The sequence below is a fragment of the Balaenoptera ricei genome, chromosome 16 (assembly GCF_028023285.1).
Source record: "Balaenoptera ricei isolate mBalRic1 chromosome 16, mBalRic1.hap2, whole genome shotgun sequence".
NCBI classification, from domain to species: domain Eukaryota; kingdom Metazoa; phylum Chordata; class Mammalia; order Artiodactyla; family Balaenopteridae; genus Balaenoptera; species Balaenoptera ricei.
Window position 1 is genome coordinate 11,826,035 of NC_082654.1, and position 17,182 is coordinate 11,843,216.

A 17,182-nucleotide genomic window follows, 5' to 3' on the forward strand; every position below is an offset into this window, starting at 1 on the left:
TGGGGAAATTGTCTATGTAGGATAATTAGCCAGACCTTCCTGAAGACTAATAGCAGGAATTTGTTCTGATGAGTGTTAGAGATGCCTTTTGAGTATGGATTTCCAAGGAATTAATGTCTGGAGAAGGTCTCTGTTAGATATGACATCATAGCATCTATAAATAATGCATCACACAATATGCTGCAAGCAGTCAGCCTCAGCCCTCTGTACCTGGATGCTGTGCCGGCTTTGAAATAACAGCTTTTACCACACAGAACAGCGTAAACGTAAATGGAAAGCGTATGCCTGTTGTGTTTATGTGCTGGATGATTCTGGCCCAGTCGTAGGTGGGTTTTTGTCTGCAAGGAATTGGACTCTTAGTTTTTGCAGTCTTCTCACGCATAAGTGTTATCATTCTTTTTAAGGCCGTCATGTTCTGGCTTCTGTGAGTGTGAAGATGAGCAAATATCAAAACTAACAATGGCAGGCCATTGTGGCAGATGGCCTGGGCTCTGGAGGCAGAATGACCTGGGCTTGGACCGTGACTCCCCGTTTCTAGCTGGGTGCCCCTTGCGAGTTACTGTGCCTCTGTTTCCTCATCTGTGAAGTGAGGATAATACTAACCACATCTGAGGGTCGTTGTGAGAACAGAATGATTTAACCCATGGAAAAAGCTTGGAATAGTACCCAGCACATTGTGAATAATTCGTTAAGTGTTAATGGTTATTATTAGCCAATGACAGATTCATCTGAAAATGAGTATATTGAAACGTAAGTAAGTATCGTGCCTGCAAAAATCTGAAGATCTAAAATGCTTTGAAGGGCCCAGGAGGTAAAAAAAAATTATTTTTTTCATTGCAGAAATGTTTTACAGATGATCTAAATGACAACAACAAATGAGCAGAGCTGGACAAAATGAAAACAAACAAATGTCATCACCAACTGCTCCTTACTAGCTTGAGTGATCTTAAAGCTGCTAGAAAGATAGCTTTAACTCTTTTTCCAGCTGTGCATTCCCAACCTACCTTCTTGTGTAATCCATCTAAAATGGAAACTTTTATCAATGAAAAAGGAAAGAAGAGTGTTGGACCTTTGTGTTTCCAAGTGCCGGGAACTGGGAAGGAGTTGGGAAGCTGGGAACTCTTGGTTTTGCTTTATTCTTAAGCTCAGAAGTAAACTTGCTTGCTGTGAAGAAAGGTTATTTCTTTCTCCTATACATCATTGGACTGATTGTAACATTTAAAGTGAACCAAGTTGTCTTAGGAAGCCCTTACTTACATGCATCGGAAAATAGTGGAAGTCTACTTGTACCGAGGAGGATCCTGAGAAATGGAAATGCCTCAGGTTAGGGGGCAGTCTCTTAGGGCATTGCCGAATGGAGTGGACCTCTGCCAGTCTCATTGGAGGTTGGGGATAATGACTTGGAAAAGAGAGACATCATTAAGTGAATGGAGTTTGCAAATGTTGCTCTAACTAGAGCAATCAAGCCTTTTAAGCCAAAGACCTTAATCAAAATTGAAAGACAATCAGGAAGTCTTGGCAAAATTCAAGTCAGTATTTCTGGAAAAGTGAAAACACATGGCAGTAGAGTTTGAGCAGAAGATTCCTATAGTAAAAGATCTGCTAGGGCAGAAGGTAAGCAGAAGGGCAAGAAGAAATTTCTCTTTATCCATGACACCAAAGCCAGAAACTAATAACCATGGCTATTCGAGATACTTTCTGTGTCTTGGTATGCTTTCTGGGCCAGCCCTGAAAATTCTGTGCCTTCTGTAACAGTGTCAGCCATAGATGTATTTCATGACATCGATGGAAGGGAAATGGTAGCCTAGGAGGGAACTGAAAGGAAGGGCCACCCATCTGCAAACTCCTGTGTTCCGAGGCACCCTGGGGTTCCATAGAGGTGGTCCTGGTGGGGACAATTGCCCGCATATTTAAGTCCCAGTACTGGTTCCATCCAGCAGTTCCTTAGCTGAGTCACCTTACCCTCTGGACCTTTATTTCTCAGTCTGTTAAATAAGGAGACTAGATCAGATGAGTGGGTTTTGAGTTGTAAAACTTTTTGTTCACACGAAAGCCAGCACAGAAACCTAATATGCAAAATGACTAGAGTATGAAATAAAAGAGGGGAGTGAGGGAGCAATTGTCTCATGGTGGGGATGGCTATCTTATCTCTCAGTTAACCAGAAGACCTAGTTAACCAGAGCACTCTATTGGCTAAATGGGAATCCACCAAGTGTATTTATTTGCAAGACAGTGAGGCCATGAAAACCCAAATGTGGTTTGGTTTATTATTGAAAAGAACGTCAAGAGTTTTGGAATCACTACAGGCCAAGGTTGAAAAGTTATAGCCAAAGCAGTTGTTCTGCAATGGCGAGAGAAATTTCTGGCTACCTACAATTTTTCCGGAACAGCGAACTTGTGTCTCTAATTTATTTACTTAAGAGAAGATCTGCTAGGGGAGTGGAGTAAACTGTCAAATTGTATTCTTCGGGTAAAGAACAGGGAGTAAATTTGTGAAATGCTTGGCAGAATGAACCCTGTTGCAGAAATTTCTTACGATAATGATCTTTTAATTTGATTTATACTTCGTTGGGAAGAAATGCAGTGTTCAGAAGCTTCCCGTTTTAACATTTGCAAAGAGAGCAGAGAACTAATTTAATATCCATGAACTGAAGGTTCACTTTAGAGAAGTGTCAGGTCCTTTTGTGATGTTTGAGTGAGTTTGCCTCTCAAGTAAAGGAATGGATTTGTCCCAAACAACTCTCTTATGTGCTCCATCACCAATGCATATTGCTTCTGCTTTATTTAGCCCAAATCACCCAATCAGTGTATAGAACCCAGTTAGTTTTCCCAGATGCTAGGAGACCGAGTCTCAGCTGCTTGAGAAATTAATATGTTTGTTGACCTCCAATAGAATACAATAGATCACAGAAGCTGAGTTACTTCCATGTTCAACATATTCTGATACAACTTTCCTCCAAAAACATTTGAAACCATATGACCGACCGCCTAGCTACTTGCAGCAGTTAATATTCATAAGACTTTTAAAACTTATCCTTTTAAAATGTTTTGTTTTGCTGATTTCTTAATTTAAAGTTTATTTTCTCCCAGATTCAAACTTTTCTTTAGAGAGACATGTCTCTACTTTGAAAAAAAAAGAGAGCAGTGGAGAAAAGAAGTATTAGCTATAAAAATAGTTCACTTGATAAATCATTACTTTAAGGAAGCAGAGAGAAGAACTAATATTTTTTGAGGGTTCACTGTGAGCATCTAGGTGCCTGATGTGTTTCCTCCTTTAATCCTTCTGATAACCCCAAGAGATAGGGGGATTATCTTCATTTTACACAGAGTTTTGCCCATGTTCACATAGTTCGAATTGGCAAAACTGGCTTTGGAACCTGGGCCCATCTGAAGTGACATTCCATGGATTTTCCCTTGACTCCAGGAAGGGGCCAAATTCTGTAGATGAGGTGTGTTTGTGTTGTTACTTCCTCCTTCAGGCAAGTAGCCAGAGTGTGTTAGTTGGAGGTCCCCGTCCCCTTTCCTTTAGTCAAGAGGCTCTTTTTAGAGGTAAGAGTAAGAGAGTGCAGCAGATGTGCAGGTGCAAAGTCACTGATTCATTTAGCCTATGCCCGTCGTAACAGCGTCCCGCCGAGACGTATTGGAGCCTGAGAGGCACAAGGAAAAATCAGTTATAATGATCCTGTCTTTATTTAAATTTTTGGTATTTTGCTCATTATGGAGTTTTTTTGCATTAATTTTGATTTTTCAGAATATTGCATGAAAACCTCATTTATATGATGCCTGAGCTTTTTGGGCACCCCCTTAAATTTTGCACCTCTGGCCAGTGCCTCCCTTTCCCCACCCTAGTCCCGGCCCTGGTACACACTTTAATTTATGTGCCAGGCAATGAGCTACCTGCTGGAGATACATCAAGATGCAGAGGAGCTTTTAGACTGGTGAGAGCCGGTTGTGCAGTCACAACACAGCAGGGTAATTATAAGACTGTGCACAGAATGTAATGGGGAAGAGTTGCTGTTGAGTCAAGGTCCCTGGGAGGAGGGCTTGAGGGAGACTTGAAGGCTGCCTGTGGGTCAGCCAGTGGACACGTGGGTGAGGGAAGGATATATGGGGAGTGTTGGGAAATGACAAGTCCCTTCTTAACTGGGAGCCACAGTTTTCCGCATCTGTAAAATGGAGGGAATAGCAGCAGCCCCTTCATAAGGCTGTTGTCAGGACTAGAATGAATTCACTGTGTTAGGCACGGAGAGTAGGTTCTGGCATATAGCTTACTATTACATCTTAGCCATAATGGTGTTGATGACGATCATAATGCCCGTTGTAAGATGACAGAATCTTTGAGCCACATACACAGTCTAAACTTTGCTTTGCAGACATCCACGACAGTGATGGGAGTTCCAGCAGCAGCCACCAGAATCCCAAGAGCACAGCCAAATGGGCGGCTTCTCTGGAGAATCTGCTTGAAGACCCGGAAGGCGTGAAAAGATTTAGGGTTTGACTTTTTTCGTTGTTCACCGGGCTTGATGCACATACAAAGCAGTTTAGAAGCCTGTGGGTGGAACACAGGCCAGGTTTTAACACTGTCTGTCCCGACTTGAGAAGCAGAACTTCTCACCTGTCATGACCAAGATGGAAATGCTTTCCTGGGTAGTCATGGACCAGCACGGAGGGGCGTGCACAGCCTGTTTCTGTTTTTGTTTTTAATTTATTTATTTGGTTGCACCGGGTCTTAGTTGCAGCAGGCGGGCTCCTTAGTTTTAACACATGGGCTCCCTAGTTGTGACATGCGAACTCTTAGTTGTGGCATACATGTGGGATCTATTTCCCTGACCAGGGATTGAACCTGAGCCCCCTGCATTAGGATCGCAGAGTCCTATCCACTGCGCCAGCAGGGAAGTCCCTCTTTCTGGTTTTTATATAGCTGGATGGGAGGGGGGTGGGGTGATGAGGAAGAGGTACTGTGCTCATTGGCAGAATCTACAAAGAATTTCCAGCTCTGTGACACCTGGGAGGGGGTGGTCTGGGTCTCTCTGGTGTGAAGGTTTGTTCACTTGTATGTTGGGAATTCTCAGGATACATATTAACAGAGTGAAAGAGGCTGGACATCAGCTGACAAAGTGAAGATGAACTCAGAGAGGAGGGCAGGTGGGTGGGGAAGTGTCAGGACTACCTAGAAATGGCCTGCAGAAACCCCAAGTGTCAGAAGAAGCACAGGTGAATTTCAAGAATGCCTTGTATCTGCCTGAGTCCCACTGACTTCTGTCTTTAAGTCTTGGGTCAGGCCAGGATAAGCCCTCATGCTGTTGGTCTCTGTAGCAGACTCCAAGGAGGGGGTAGCAGGCATTTCTGGACACAGGGCCACCATCTAGAGCACCGTCTAGATCTCGGGGAGAAAACTTTTCTGTGCACAGCAGGATAGCTGGCTGTGCCACTGAGCCCCCAACATCTGCCAAAAGAAAGCACACCTCCAGCTTGAAATAGTTTTCACTGTGGCATTTTTAGACATGCTTAGTGTGTTTTCTTTTCTTTTGTTTAAAAAAATGAGCCTGATTTTGGAGAAATGTACTTTGTTTAAACACTGGAAGGAACTAATATATCTTCCACTTTAATTTACTTTTTGGTAATTTATTGTCAGTTGAGAATTGTGAGTAGATTCCTACTTCATTTTTACTCTTCTTCACAGTGTCAAACCCATTAAGTTCAAATGCATATGAAATTCCAGCTTTAACATTAAACATACACTTTGTTTTCAGGGTGAAGCTTTTACAGGGTGAATGAACACCCTCATTTGTTGAATTTTGACTTAGTTCTTGAAGGGAAATGCATTATTTGTTTTTTAAGTAGAATACTGTTTGATATTTTTTCTTCTTTTCATCCATAGGAATTTTTAAAAAAGGAATTCAGTGAAGAAAATGTTTTATTTTGGCTAGCATGTGAAGATTTTAAGAAAACACAAGATAAAAAGCAGGTACTTCTACTCTATAATCACATTCTTGGTAATTTTCTTCTCTCCTTATAAAGTTACATTTGCCTTTCCAATAAATTTTGAAACTGCCTAGGGAAATCTGATCCACATTGGATTTTGGGGAAGATTTCAGCTTCAGAATAGCCTATGTTGTATTGATCAAATATTAACAATTTTTTTAAAAAGTTTGTTAATCTATTTTTAAAAATTAATTAATTAATTTATTTTTGTCTGCGTTGGGTCTTCGTTACTGCACGCGGGCTTTTTCTAGTTGCAGTGAGCGGGGGCTACTCTTCGTTGCAGTGCGCGGGCTTCTCATTGCGGTGGCTTCTCTTGTTGCAGAGCACGGGTTCTAGGTGCGTGGGCTTCAGTAGTTGTGGCACTTGGGCTCAGTAGTTGTGGCTCGCGGCCTCTAGAGCTCAGGCTCAGTAGTTGTGGCGCACGGGCTTAGTTGCTCCGTGGCATGTGGGATCTTCCCGGGCCAGGGCTCGAACCCGTGTCCCTTAACCACTGCGCCACCAGGGAAGCCTTGTTAATCTATTTTTAAATGGAGCTGTTCAAATGGACAAATGTTTAAAGTAAAAATAATGATTTAAGTCATTGAGAGTTTCTCATCGAGTATGATTTCTTTTTCATGAATAAATTGTGTGAATGCTTCCCCCAGAGTTTGACATGTCTGTGTTTTGTACGGACACCGTAAAGCAGATGTGTGGTGATAAAAGCACAACGCGCATTAGATGGATTGTCAATTATTCAGTATATCTTTACGAAACACCTTGTAGTTGGCAGGCATCCCACATAGAAAGTTTCTGACTGTTCTCCTGGGTGGATGTGTGCTCTTTGCAGGAGGTAGCCTTTAGCTCCAATGCCAGCCAGATTTTCTGCCACTGAAGGTTGGGTGTTGGGGAGGTGGAGGAGATTATGGGGAAGGAGGCTGGTGGATTGGGTGTGTTTACGAGGCTCATGCCTGTGTATTTCTAAGAGGCTAGTGGCTAAATGCCTACAGGAGCCGGTAATAATGTGCACGAGTGAGGTTTTTTTTGTATGAGGCTGCAGGGAGTGGTGGGGATTGGGGCCATCAGGGGGTGGCCTGCCCTGCCTCCAGAGGCTGTAGCTGGTTGTTTAGCTGACTTTGGCAGTGAACGCTTTGGGGTCTGTGGCCGTCTGAGCTTTCCCTGCTTTGGGTTCTACCCACCTAGGTCTTCGCTTGCCCACCCTTGCCCCAGAACCCTGAGAGACCTTGCTTCCTAAGGCATCTTCTCCCATCTTTAGTCTGATGCTGCCTGTTTTTCCAGAGAAGCTGGACATTTGGATTCTTATGTGAAACCATCCAATTTTATAAATGATGGAACTAATTTTTTAAAAATGTAAAACCTTGCCTGCCAAACAAAACATATCCATGGGCAGATGTGGCTTGTGGGCTGCCAGTTTTTAAGCCTCTGGCTCCAAAAGCTGGAATCCATGAGGCCAAAAGCCATTATGCGTTTGCAGAAAATGTCTCTCATTGGTTTATTCAAAGGCTTTTCCACCTCAGACACCCTTTCCCCAAGATGGAGCAGTGTGACCTTCGCTCTATCACCTTCCCCTCTGTAGGGGCAAGGATGGATTCCAAGATCCCTTGAGCTGAATCCCCTAGGTCAGTCCAGAAAGCCATCCCGGGCCTGACGCTGGGCATTTGCTTCCTTCCTGCTTCTTCACCCTGGATGACTTTATCTGAGCCCTTTGGGTTGGTGAATGGTCTCAGGTGTTGGCTGTGCCCCTTCAGGCAGGCATGCCCATCGCAATCCTTTGCCCCCAGCACCCAGCACAGGGCCCAGGGACAACCATCAATAAATGCTGGCCTGGGCAGTGGATTCACCCGGCCTCACCCTAAAACCCTAGCTCAGAGTCAAGCAGGCAGACAGATGTCCATTTCTCTGCCTTAATTTGCGTGTTGGAGGTTAGAGGGGCTGACAGGCCAGCCAGCCACCCCTGCAGTGTACAGCCCAGGCAGCTGAGGTCCCCACGCGGCTGCGCTGGGACTTGAACCTGCCCCCTGAGCCGCCCAATCGTTTTCCCTGCACGTGATGCTGACATGGCCCTCAATTCAGTTCAGTTTGCCAGATCTTTGCAGCGCGCCTGCTCGGGGCCAGGCCTTGTGAAAAGCATGGGTGACACACAGGGACAAGACAGATGAGACTCTTTAGGGAACAGGCCTCTAGAGGGGAAGCTGCTTGTTCAACAAGCCTTTGCAAGTGTGACGAGAACAGAAATGGGAAGTGCAGGATCCGTGGGAGCACAGGCAGTGGGTGTCGGGAAGGTCCCTGGGGAAGTGACTCCTAAGCTGACATCTAAGTGGAGTTTGGAGATGGGGGGAGTGTTCCTGGAAGAGGGGACAGCCTGTGGGGAGGAAGGCCTGGAGGCAAGAGCTGAAGGAAGACCAGTAGGCGGGAGGCTTGTTCTTGAGGGGTAGGCTGGGTCTGCTGTGTCTGAGACTGGGGCCACAGCTGGAGAACCGGGGTGTCAAGGTGAACACTGAAAAGCCACGGGGTTGGATTGCACTGGCCCGTCCACATCCTACAGCCAGAGCTTCCAGAATCTGGCAGCCCCTCTCTGCTCCCCCAGCCCTGACACCTAGCATGTGACTCCTTGAAGGTTTGTGTCCTGAGGCCTGGATGTTGCTTCTGGGCAATGAATGCTGCTTTGCTGTCAGCTGCCTGAGGATGCAGACAGAGCTGGGAAGGGGAGGAGCACGTGTGAGGCCTGCGGGGTCCACACCTTGGTCTGGGTCATCACACTCAGTGTCGTGACAGTTCCCACCCTTCCAGATGCTGGTCTGTGGTCTGGGAGGTTAAGCTGTGGCTCGCCTACAGCCGTCCAGCTCGGTGCAGACAGAGCCGGGATGCAGCCCAGGTCTCCGCTCCAGACCATGTAGTGGGTCTGGCTGCAGGGGAAGTAGAACCAGAAGTAAGTTCTGTTTCACTGATTTTAAGAAACAGAGAGGACATAGCACAGGGAGAAGTCAGCCCAACTGCATTTCACAATCAGACTTATTACGTCGGATCCAGCATGAAGTTTGTGGACCATTAATCTCTACAGTGAACTAAGGCAGTTGTGGGATTGATGCAAGTCTCACTTTTGCATCTATTTAAATAAGACCTGTGCTGGTTGTTTTTTTTTTTTTTTTTCATCTTTTTACTATAATTATCCAGCCAGATCTCTGGTACCTTGTATAATTTATTTATCTTCTGTACAGTTTGCTTTTCCCTCTATCATGCGGGCTCTATAAGGTTTGTGATCTTTATCTGTCTTCTCTCCCACTGGGACTGTGTGCCTAGGACAGTGCCCGGCTCGCTGTTTCCTTCCCAGTCTCCACTCAGGTCAGCTGACACCTGAGGATCTGTCGTGGGTAGGGTCCCGCCCTCCTGCTCACCTTGAGCTGCAGTTGCAGCCTTAGGGGTGGACTTGAGAGAGGAGCGTGCCATCCTTTCTGTTGGGGCTTGCATTCTCAGAAGCTCCAAACAGTGGACTGCTGCTGTGTCTTTGCTGCCTTCCCTGGTCTATGCTTCGCCCCCTGGCAGACAGGAAAGCAGCCCTTTAGTTTGGGAGGGTCTCAACGCCCTGTGTTTATGGTGGGGATGCTGGGGCTTTAGGAAGTTGGGAGGGTGATGTCTCCCACCCTCCCTCCCTGGGGTCGTAATTGCCAGGTGTTCATATCCCACAGTCAGCTTTCAAAGTAGTTCTCTCCCTTTGCTATTTCTTTATGGTTTAGCATTTTTCTCTGAAGAGCCTCTTCCCCATGAATTAGCATGTGAGATCCATCTATCTTTTAACATAAAGCAACATTTATGTCTTATAAAACCTCAGAAAAAGCTCCAAGAAGGTGTTCATTCTTTGGCTATCCCTGAATTCATTCATTCATCAGCACATGCATATTAGGCCTGTTTACTATGAAACAAGGATTGAGATGGTACAGCAGCTCGTACAGATTTGTAAAAACCAACCCAGTGGGGGTGGGGAAGTGGTGGGGTGGTACAAGATGTCTAATAATCATAACTCTGAGAGCAACTTGCACTGATATTTAAATATAATAGTACCATGCATTTTTATAGTGTTTTAGAGTTAACAGTTATGGGGGGAGGGGTCTATGGTATTTATTAATTTTATTGTATTTATTTAACACTAAAACTTGATCCAGGGTTTTAGAGTGTTTGATGTTCTTATTTAAAGTAATAGTAAAGGTTTTCCTGAAAGGCTAAAACACCATCTTCTTTATTTAAAAAAAAAAAAAAAACTACTTAAAAATCCAAAAGTGATGAGTGCTCCTTATATGAAAGTCATTCAGTTCACAAGCAGATGGAATAAGAAGGGTTCATTCCCTCAGCATCCTCCAGATTTCACTCTGTCTCTGGTTTGGGCTGTGTCTTTCTGACCTTTGACGTGGACTTGGCCAGGTCCAGGCGGGACCGGATAGAAGCTCAGCTGCTCACGGTGTGGGCTGGGGTCTGGCATGGGCCTGCCCGGCATCTCCACTCCTTCCTGGCTCACTGTGTAACTTTCCGACGTCCTCTACTGTCTTCTTAATGTAACCAAGGTTTCACTTACTTTACATCCCTGTCTACTGCATTTTCCTTATTAAAACTTTATTGTTTACTGTTTGCTGCTGAGCCAAAGAGGATGCTACGATTACATTTTTTTCTTCTTGGACCATTTTTTGCTTTTCTTATTTTTATACTCTCGGATAGCCCTTTAAAATGCTTCTCGATACGGTGTTACACAGGTCTCTCAGATCATCTCTGCAGTCCGAGTTGCCCTGGGGACTCCTCCCGGGGCCCCCTGACTACCCCACCCACTGGGGTGCCCCCAGGTCTTCCTTTGCCACCAGTGGCCATTCCCTCTGTCCCTCCCCTGCCTCCTGGACCCAGATCCTCATCTGTCTGGAGCCACTCCCTCATTTTGGGAGAGCATGACCAGCAATAGCTTCCTGCGAAAGGGCACATGGCAGGTAGACCTTTAAAGATCATGTTGAGTGAAAATGTTATTTTTTTCCTCTTCTCCTGCTTCATGGATAATCTGATGGAGCATAGAATTGAATTCTACGTTAAAACTCACTCAGAATTTTGAAGACATTGTCCCATTATCTACCATTTTTGTTAAGAATCAGTATGTTACATGTAAGCTGTTTTGTTTTCTTTGCCTTTTCATCACCAGTATTCTAAAACTGTACAGTCAGAGGCTTAGAGGGGGGTGAGGTTCATTCATCGTGTGGGGCATTTTGTGGAACCTTTTAATCTGGAAATTTGTAGTTCTGGGAGATGTTCTTATATTGTTATTTTTATCATCATTATTTTTTAGTAACTTCTTTCCATCCGTTTTCTCTAGTTTCTTTCCCAGTGATGGTCCTCCTCTCCTGGACTGAGCCCTTAATTTTATCTTTTTTACCCTCCTAGTTTTTCATCTTTGTGGCTTTTGGCTCCCACTTTTTCTTTTGGAGATTTCAACTTTATCTTTAAATCTTCCTATGGAATTTTTCTGCTTTTGTTTTCTATAGACTGGGGCCCTCTAGTCTCTTCCTGGTGGCCACAAGCCAGATGTGTTTATATTTTATTTTATTTTGTATTTTTATTTTTAAAATTATTTTATTTATTTATTTTTGGCTGTGTTGGGTCTTCATTGCTGCGCACAGGCTTTCTCTAGTTGCGGCGAGCAGAGTCTACTCTTCCTTGCGGTACATGGGCTTCTCATTGCAGTGGCTTCTCTTGTTGCGGAGCACGGGCTCTAGAGCGCAGGCTCAGTAGTTGTGGCGCATGGGCTTAGCTGCTCCGCGGCATGTGGGATCTTCCCGGACGGGCTTGAACCCGTGTCCCCTGCATTGGCAGGTGGATTCTTAACCAGTGCGCCACCAGGGAGGTCCCCCGATGTGTTTATAAACTAAACATACCTCCAATCAGCTGGGTTGGGAGAAATTTGCTGGGCGTCTGTGTGCGGAATTTCACTTAACCCTTGTGTTCAGTTTGGCATCTCTTCATTGCCCTCCTTCATGTCTCTGTCTGCAGCTTCCCTGAGTCAATTTCTTTAGAGAAGAAAACTCCAGGCTCTCGGGGGTTGGGGGTGGATAACTGCTCAGAGCTGGGGGTCAGGACCTGGGGGTCTAACGGCTTCTTTCTGCTGCCTTCTTTATCCCTCCTGCCTGGGTTCCCAGATGCCCCTGAGTTCCTGCCATTTTGGGACATTTCTTTGCATCCCCAGCCCTGCCACCTCCCCTCACCAACCTTGCCGGCGCCTAGGTTTCTCCTTGCTGCTCTCTACAGAGTCATTCGCTGTCCCTCCAACTGCTTTCCATTTCCTGAGCCTGTTCTCAGAAATATTCTCAAATCATTTACTTGACATTTTCTTTGCCTCATTCTCTTTCTGAAGCTGATATTAATAAAGGTAGTGGCTTGATCCTTTAATTTCCTTATGTGTCCTGTCCCGTTGTCCATCTCTGGCAGAGTGATGGGGACAGAGGGGAATGGGCTGGCAAGATGAGCAGGACTCAGTGACAGGCAGGGTGCGGGGTGAGAGAGGCATTGGGGGATCACTGTTCCCGGCTTCCTGGAGTAGAGACGGCAGGACGCCCTGCCAGGAGGGGACCACTTCTTTCCTTGGGGTTAGGTGTGAGGTGTCTGTGGGACATCCAAGCCCACATTACTAGAAATCAGTTGGCTACATGGTCAGTAGCTTCGGGGAGAGGGATGGGCTGAAATCTTGGGAGAGCATGTGGCTAGGAAAGCGTTCAGCCTAGGGCAGAACTTGGGAAACCCCAGAATACATGGGGGTGAGGGGGACAGAGGGACAGGAGCTGGCAAAGGAGACAGAAGCACGGAGGTGCTGGGGAATCCTGAGAGGGCAGCGGCGCTGAGCAGGGCCAGGGGCCAGAGAGCAGTCCAGGAGAAGGACGTCAGTGAGCTGGTGGGAGGCCGAGCTGGCAAGGTGGGCAGAAGCCAGGGGCCGGGGAGCAGGTGGGAGGGAGAAAGTGGAGACACAAAATGCACATTTTTTTCTTTTGAGATGTTTCAGTAAGAAGTCACTAACTATAGGGGGATGTGGGGTAAAAGGTTTTGTTTTACTTTCCCAATGGAAAAATTGAAAGCACGCTTATTGGATGAGGGAGAGGAGCCAGAACGTACAGCGGAACGCTCGTCGGAGCGTGGGCTGCCGATGCCTTTGCCTTTGCTCTGGCTCGATTTTTGTCTCTGGGGCTGATACTAAAGTGAGTTTGCTTCTCCTAAACGCGCACTTCCTGGGCGCAGCGTTGGGGTGCTGGCTTCTGCTGGGCATCGCTGAGGCTGATGCACTGCCAGGCGGGGAGGAAGGTCCCGGGCTTGGGGGGTGTCTGGGAGGCAGACCTGGGTGCACGCGCTCCCACGGGCAGTCCTCAGGTTGATGCCAGGAGTCATCACACGGGCCCAGGGGGGATCCTTTTCCAGCACCGTCTGGGGCAGGGTTGGGCGCTGGGCACGGCTGCTGTCCACGGTGGGGCAGCTGCTCTGGTACAGTCTGTAGAGTCTGGTAGGAGAGCGGCCGACCATCCTTCCAGGTCACACCGAGGGTCCCAGACCCAGGCGGCCTCACCAGTGGGGGATGTTCTCACTCTGTCCCGACAGGAGCTGCAATAGGGTTAACCAAGCTCTGGAAAATATACCAGAATAACTCAAGAGACCCAGTTCTTCTTTTTTGCTAAGTGTTCTTGGCGTGGACACCAGGCCTTCCCATGACCGGCCTGCGGTTGGCAGTCTCAGGGTTTCCCTTCTCAGTCACGCTTCCTAGCCCAGCCAGATAAGCTCTGCCCACGAAGCCGTCACTCTGAGTGATCGGTCAGAAATGAGGGTGGCCCTGGCCTGGGCGCCTCGGAGGCCCTGCACTCTTCCCAGAGACTCGGGGTGTTGGGGACATGCAGGGGTTGCTGAGAGGCCCGAGGCTGATACACCTACAGGCCCCGCCTCCCCGGAACCTGCTTCCTGCCCTCCCTCCCGCCCCCTCCCGCCCCCTCCCGCCCCAGTCTAAGCCTCAAGCTACTCATACTTCTTCTTTTCAGAACCACCCAAGGCAGCCTGCATCCATCTGGAAAACTGTGTGTGTGTGTGTGTGTGTGTGTGTGTGTGTGTGTTCAGGGAGGAGGGAAGGAGGAGGGGAGGCCTAAAGTGATTTCTGCTTCCAGGGCCTCACATGGAGCTTGCTAATCTGACTGGCTGAAAGTCTACTTTCATGAAGTATTGTTAAAACAGGAAGTGGTTTTCCAAAAACGTTCCTTCCTGACAGATGGGGGTGGTGGGAGGGAAGCTCATGGCTTCCTGGAGGGAGTGGGTCTTCAAGAGGCGGGTGGCCCCAAAGTACTGCCCCATCCGGGTCTCCACAGCGGTCTCCAGGCCTGTCCCCTGGAGTAGCCACGTTAAGGCCCCCCTTCCTGCACGTCTTGCCAAGGCTTTCTTTCTGGGGGGATGGCAGGTGGTCAGGCCTCCGTCTCGTGCGGTCGTTTGTCAACTAGTCCCGGTACCTAAAGGAGTTAAAGGACTGCTTTTCGCCTTCTTTCAAGCACCTGCTATTGAAGCCTTCTGGTGGTTTCCATGAGGCCAAAGGGTTTCAGAGCCTGGGGTTTCCCAAGCCAAGCTCTGCAGCACGTGTGAGGCCCCAGGTGGGCTCTCTGGAGAGAATGGCGGTTTCTAGGCAGACCCCGAAAAGCCTCCTTGCGTCCCCCCGCGAATCATAGCTCCGTGGCTCCATGTGAGCGGCATTTGCTGTCTGGCTTCCTCTGTAGGGTGAGCTAATACTGAGGCTCTAATGGTTGGAGAAAACCCCCATATTTGCCACCTGTGAGGTGCCAGCACAGGAAGTCAGAGAGCATAGAATCCTCAGGGGACGCCCTGCAGGACGCCAGCACAGAGGCCTGCTGTGTTTAAGAGCACTCGCCGTGAGAGCATTCCTGTACCAGCCACTGCTGGGTTTTGGTGCAACCTAAGTGCAGATGTGCACACCTTTTCGAACCCCGCTGACAAGCCCTCCCAGGGCAGTGCCTCCTTAGGGTTGATGCCTTCCAGCCCGACGGCACTTGAGCAGGCAGCAAGTGTTCTCTCTCTTGCTAATTCTCATACCTCCTTCCCTGAAAACAACCCCCAGCCCTGGAAGGCTGACAGTGCATCGCCTGCTGGGGGGATGATGTATCGCGCAGGCGTGGAACTGAGCAGAAATGCCAGGCTTTGGAATCAGATGGTCCTATGTCTCCCTGTAGGCTCCCTGGATAAGCCACATCACTTCTCCTGGCCTCTGTGTCCTCATCAGGGATGTGACACTAACAGGAAAAATGACACTTTATGGGCGCCCAAGGGATTAAGGAAATGGGACCATAGTTGTAAAACACCTAGCATGTGTCTGGCACATAGTAGGGGCTTGATCACTGGTTGGGATATGTGTTCATGATTTAACTTGATCTTTTTGTATTGTGGTAAAATAGACACAACATACATCTTACCATGCTGACCATTTTTTAGGGCTCTCATGTTTACCATTTTAGCCATTTTAAAGTGTACAGTTCAGTGGCATTAAATACATTCACAGTGTTATACAGCTATCACCACTATCCAGTTCCAGAACTTTTTCATCACCCCAAACAGAGACCCCTTACCCATTAAGCAGCCATTCCCCGTTTCCCCCTCCCCCAGCCGACCACTCATGTCTCTGTCTCTATGGAGTTGCCTCTTCTGAATATTTCATAGAAACAGAATCATGTAACGTGTGGCCTTTCGTGTCTGGCTTCCTTCACTGAGCATAATGCTTTCGGGGTTCATCCATGTTGTCGAATGTGTCGGTACTTTATTCCTTTTTATTGCTGAATAATGTTCCCATGAGGCCTTGGTTTGGAGCATTCACGGGATGGCTGTGAATGCCACTGAATGTCCCTCACTCTGGGCTGGGATTCTTTCCGACATCATTTTGGAACGGATAGTGTAGCGGTTTTGAGACAGGACATGTGGCCTACAGATGCATGGAAGAGGAGGGGAAGGGGCCAGACTGACCATGAGCCCCCCGCCCCCTGACCTCCCATCCAGCTCAGCTCTGGAGCCACAGCCAGATCCCCCAGGGCTCTTACAGCAGCGCTCCTTCTGGGCTCAGGCCGGGAAGGGCTGTGCTCGCCGATAACAGGCTCTCCGTGTCTCCCCCAGATGCAGGAAAAGGCAAAGGAGATCTACATGACCTTTCTGTCCAGCAAGGCCTCTTCACAAGTCAACGTCGAGGGCCAGTCCCGGCTCAGTGAGACGATACTGGAGGAACCGCACCCACTGATGTTCCAGAAGCTCCAGGACCAGGTAACCTGACTTACCTACACGCACCTTGATTTGAAAACTGGCATTTTCTTCCCAGCCTGGAAGAATTCAGTTAGAACCAAATGTTCGACACCCTAGAAACCGTCCCACCTGACTGGGCCAGGCTGCGGCATGTGAAGGGGCCGTGGTTGGTGACAGAGCAGGCTGGCCTGCCAGGCCCAGGATTTGACCCATTGGAGCCGCCCTCCGGCCTCGTTACTCTTGGTCTACACGTAGTTTGACCGAGCAGGGTTATCTGTCTTCTCAACCAGATGAGAAGGGAGGCTGGAGCTCTTTGAGGAACCCACACTGAGGAAGCAACGAGTGGTAACCGCTGAAGGTAGGAGCAGCCAGAAAAATCTAGAAAAGCAAAAGCACATGGACTGGGAGTGGCGGGGAGCCTGGGGCTTTCGTGCAAACATCGCCTCCTACTTCAGCTGGCCCCGTAGTCCACTTTGCCAACGTAGTCCACTTAAAGCAGGAAAAGTTAGGTTTAAAAAAATGGACCTAGAAGGGGTAAACTTTAGGGTTCTGGCAAATTTTCGTATGAGGAATGCCAGCAGTAAAATCGGCAAGAGGGGTGAAACTGCATTGCAGAGATTTTTTTAGGCATGAAGTTGCAGATGTGATTGTTCACAGCATGCTCTGTTCTTATGAAACGTTGTATGCACACATGTGGACCATGGAACACTGACAGATTTCAAACTTCTGCTGGCCCTGTTGTTATTGGGGAAGCAAAGGCCTTACTTGGCACACAAGTGGAGACCAGCTCTTAGCTTAATTCAGCACTCCTCCAACATGAGCAAGCCTAGAGCCACCTGTTGTTAAAACAGAAGCTGGGCCCCAGCCCCAGAGTTAACCCCTGGACTTGATGGTTCCCAGGTGGGTTGAGACTTTG

The 17,182-nt window shown here is 47.7% G+C and overlaps 1 protein-coding gene across 1 annotated transcript in view; it reads left to right on the forward strand.

The window, feature by feature from the left end:
• Nucleotides 1–17,182, forward strand: part of RGS10 (regulator of G protein signaling 10) — a 38,461-nt gene that overhangs the window by 7,296 nt on the left and 13,983 nt on the right. Inside the window, exons 3-5 of the mRNA XM_059899738.1 lie at nt 4,374–4,492; nt 5,882–5,968; nt 16,144–16,287. Coding sequence (XP_059755721.1) covers nt 4,374–4,492; nt 5,882–5,968; nt 16,144–16,287 — 350 coding nt within the window. The remainder of the gene's footprint in view (nt 1–4,373; nt 4,493–5,881; nt 5,969–16,143; nt 16,288–17,182) is intronic.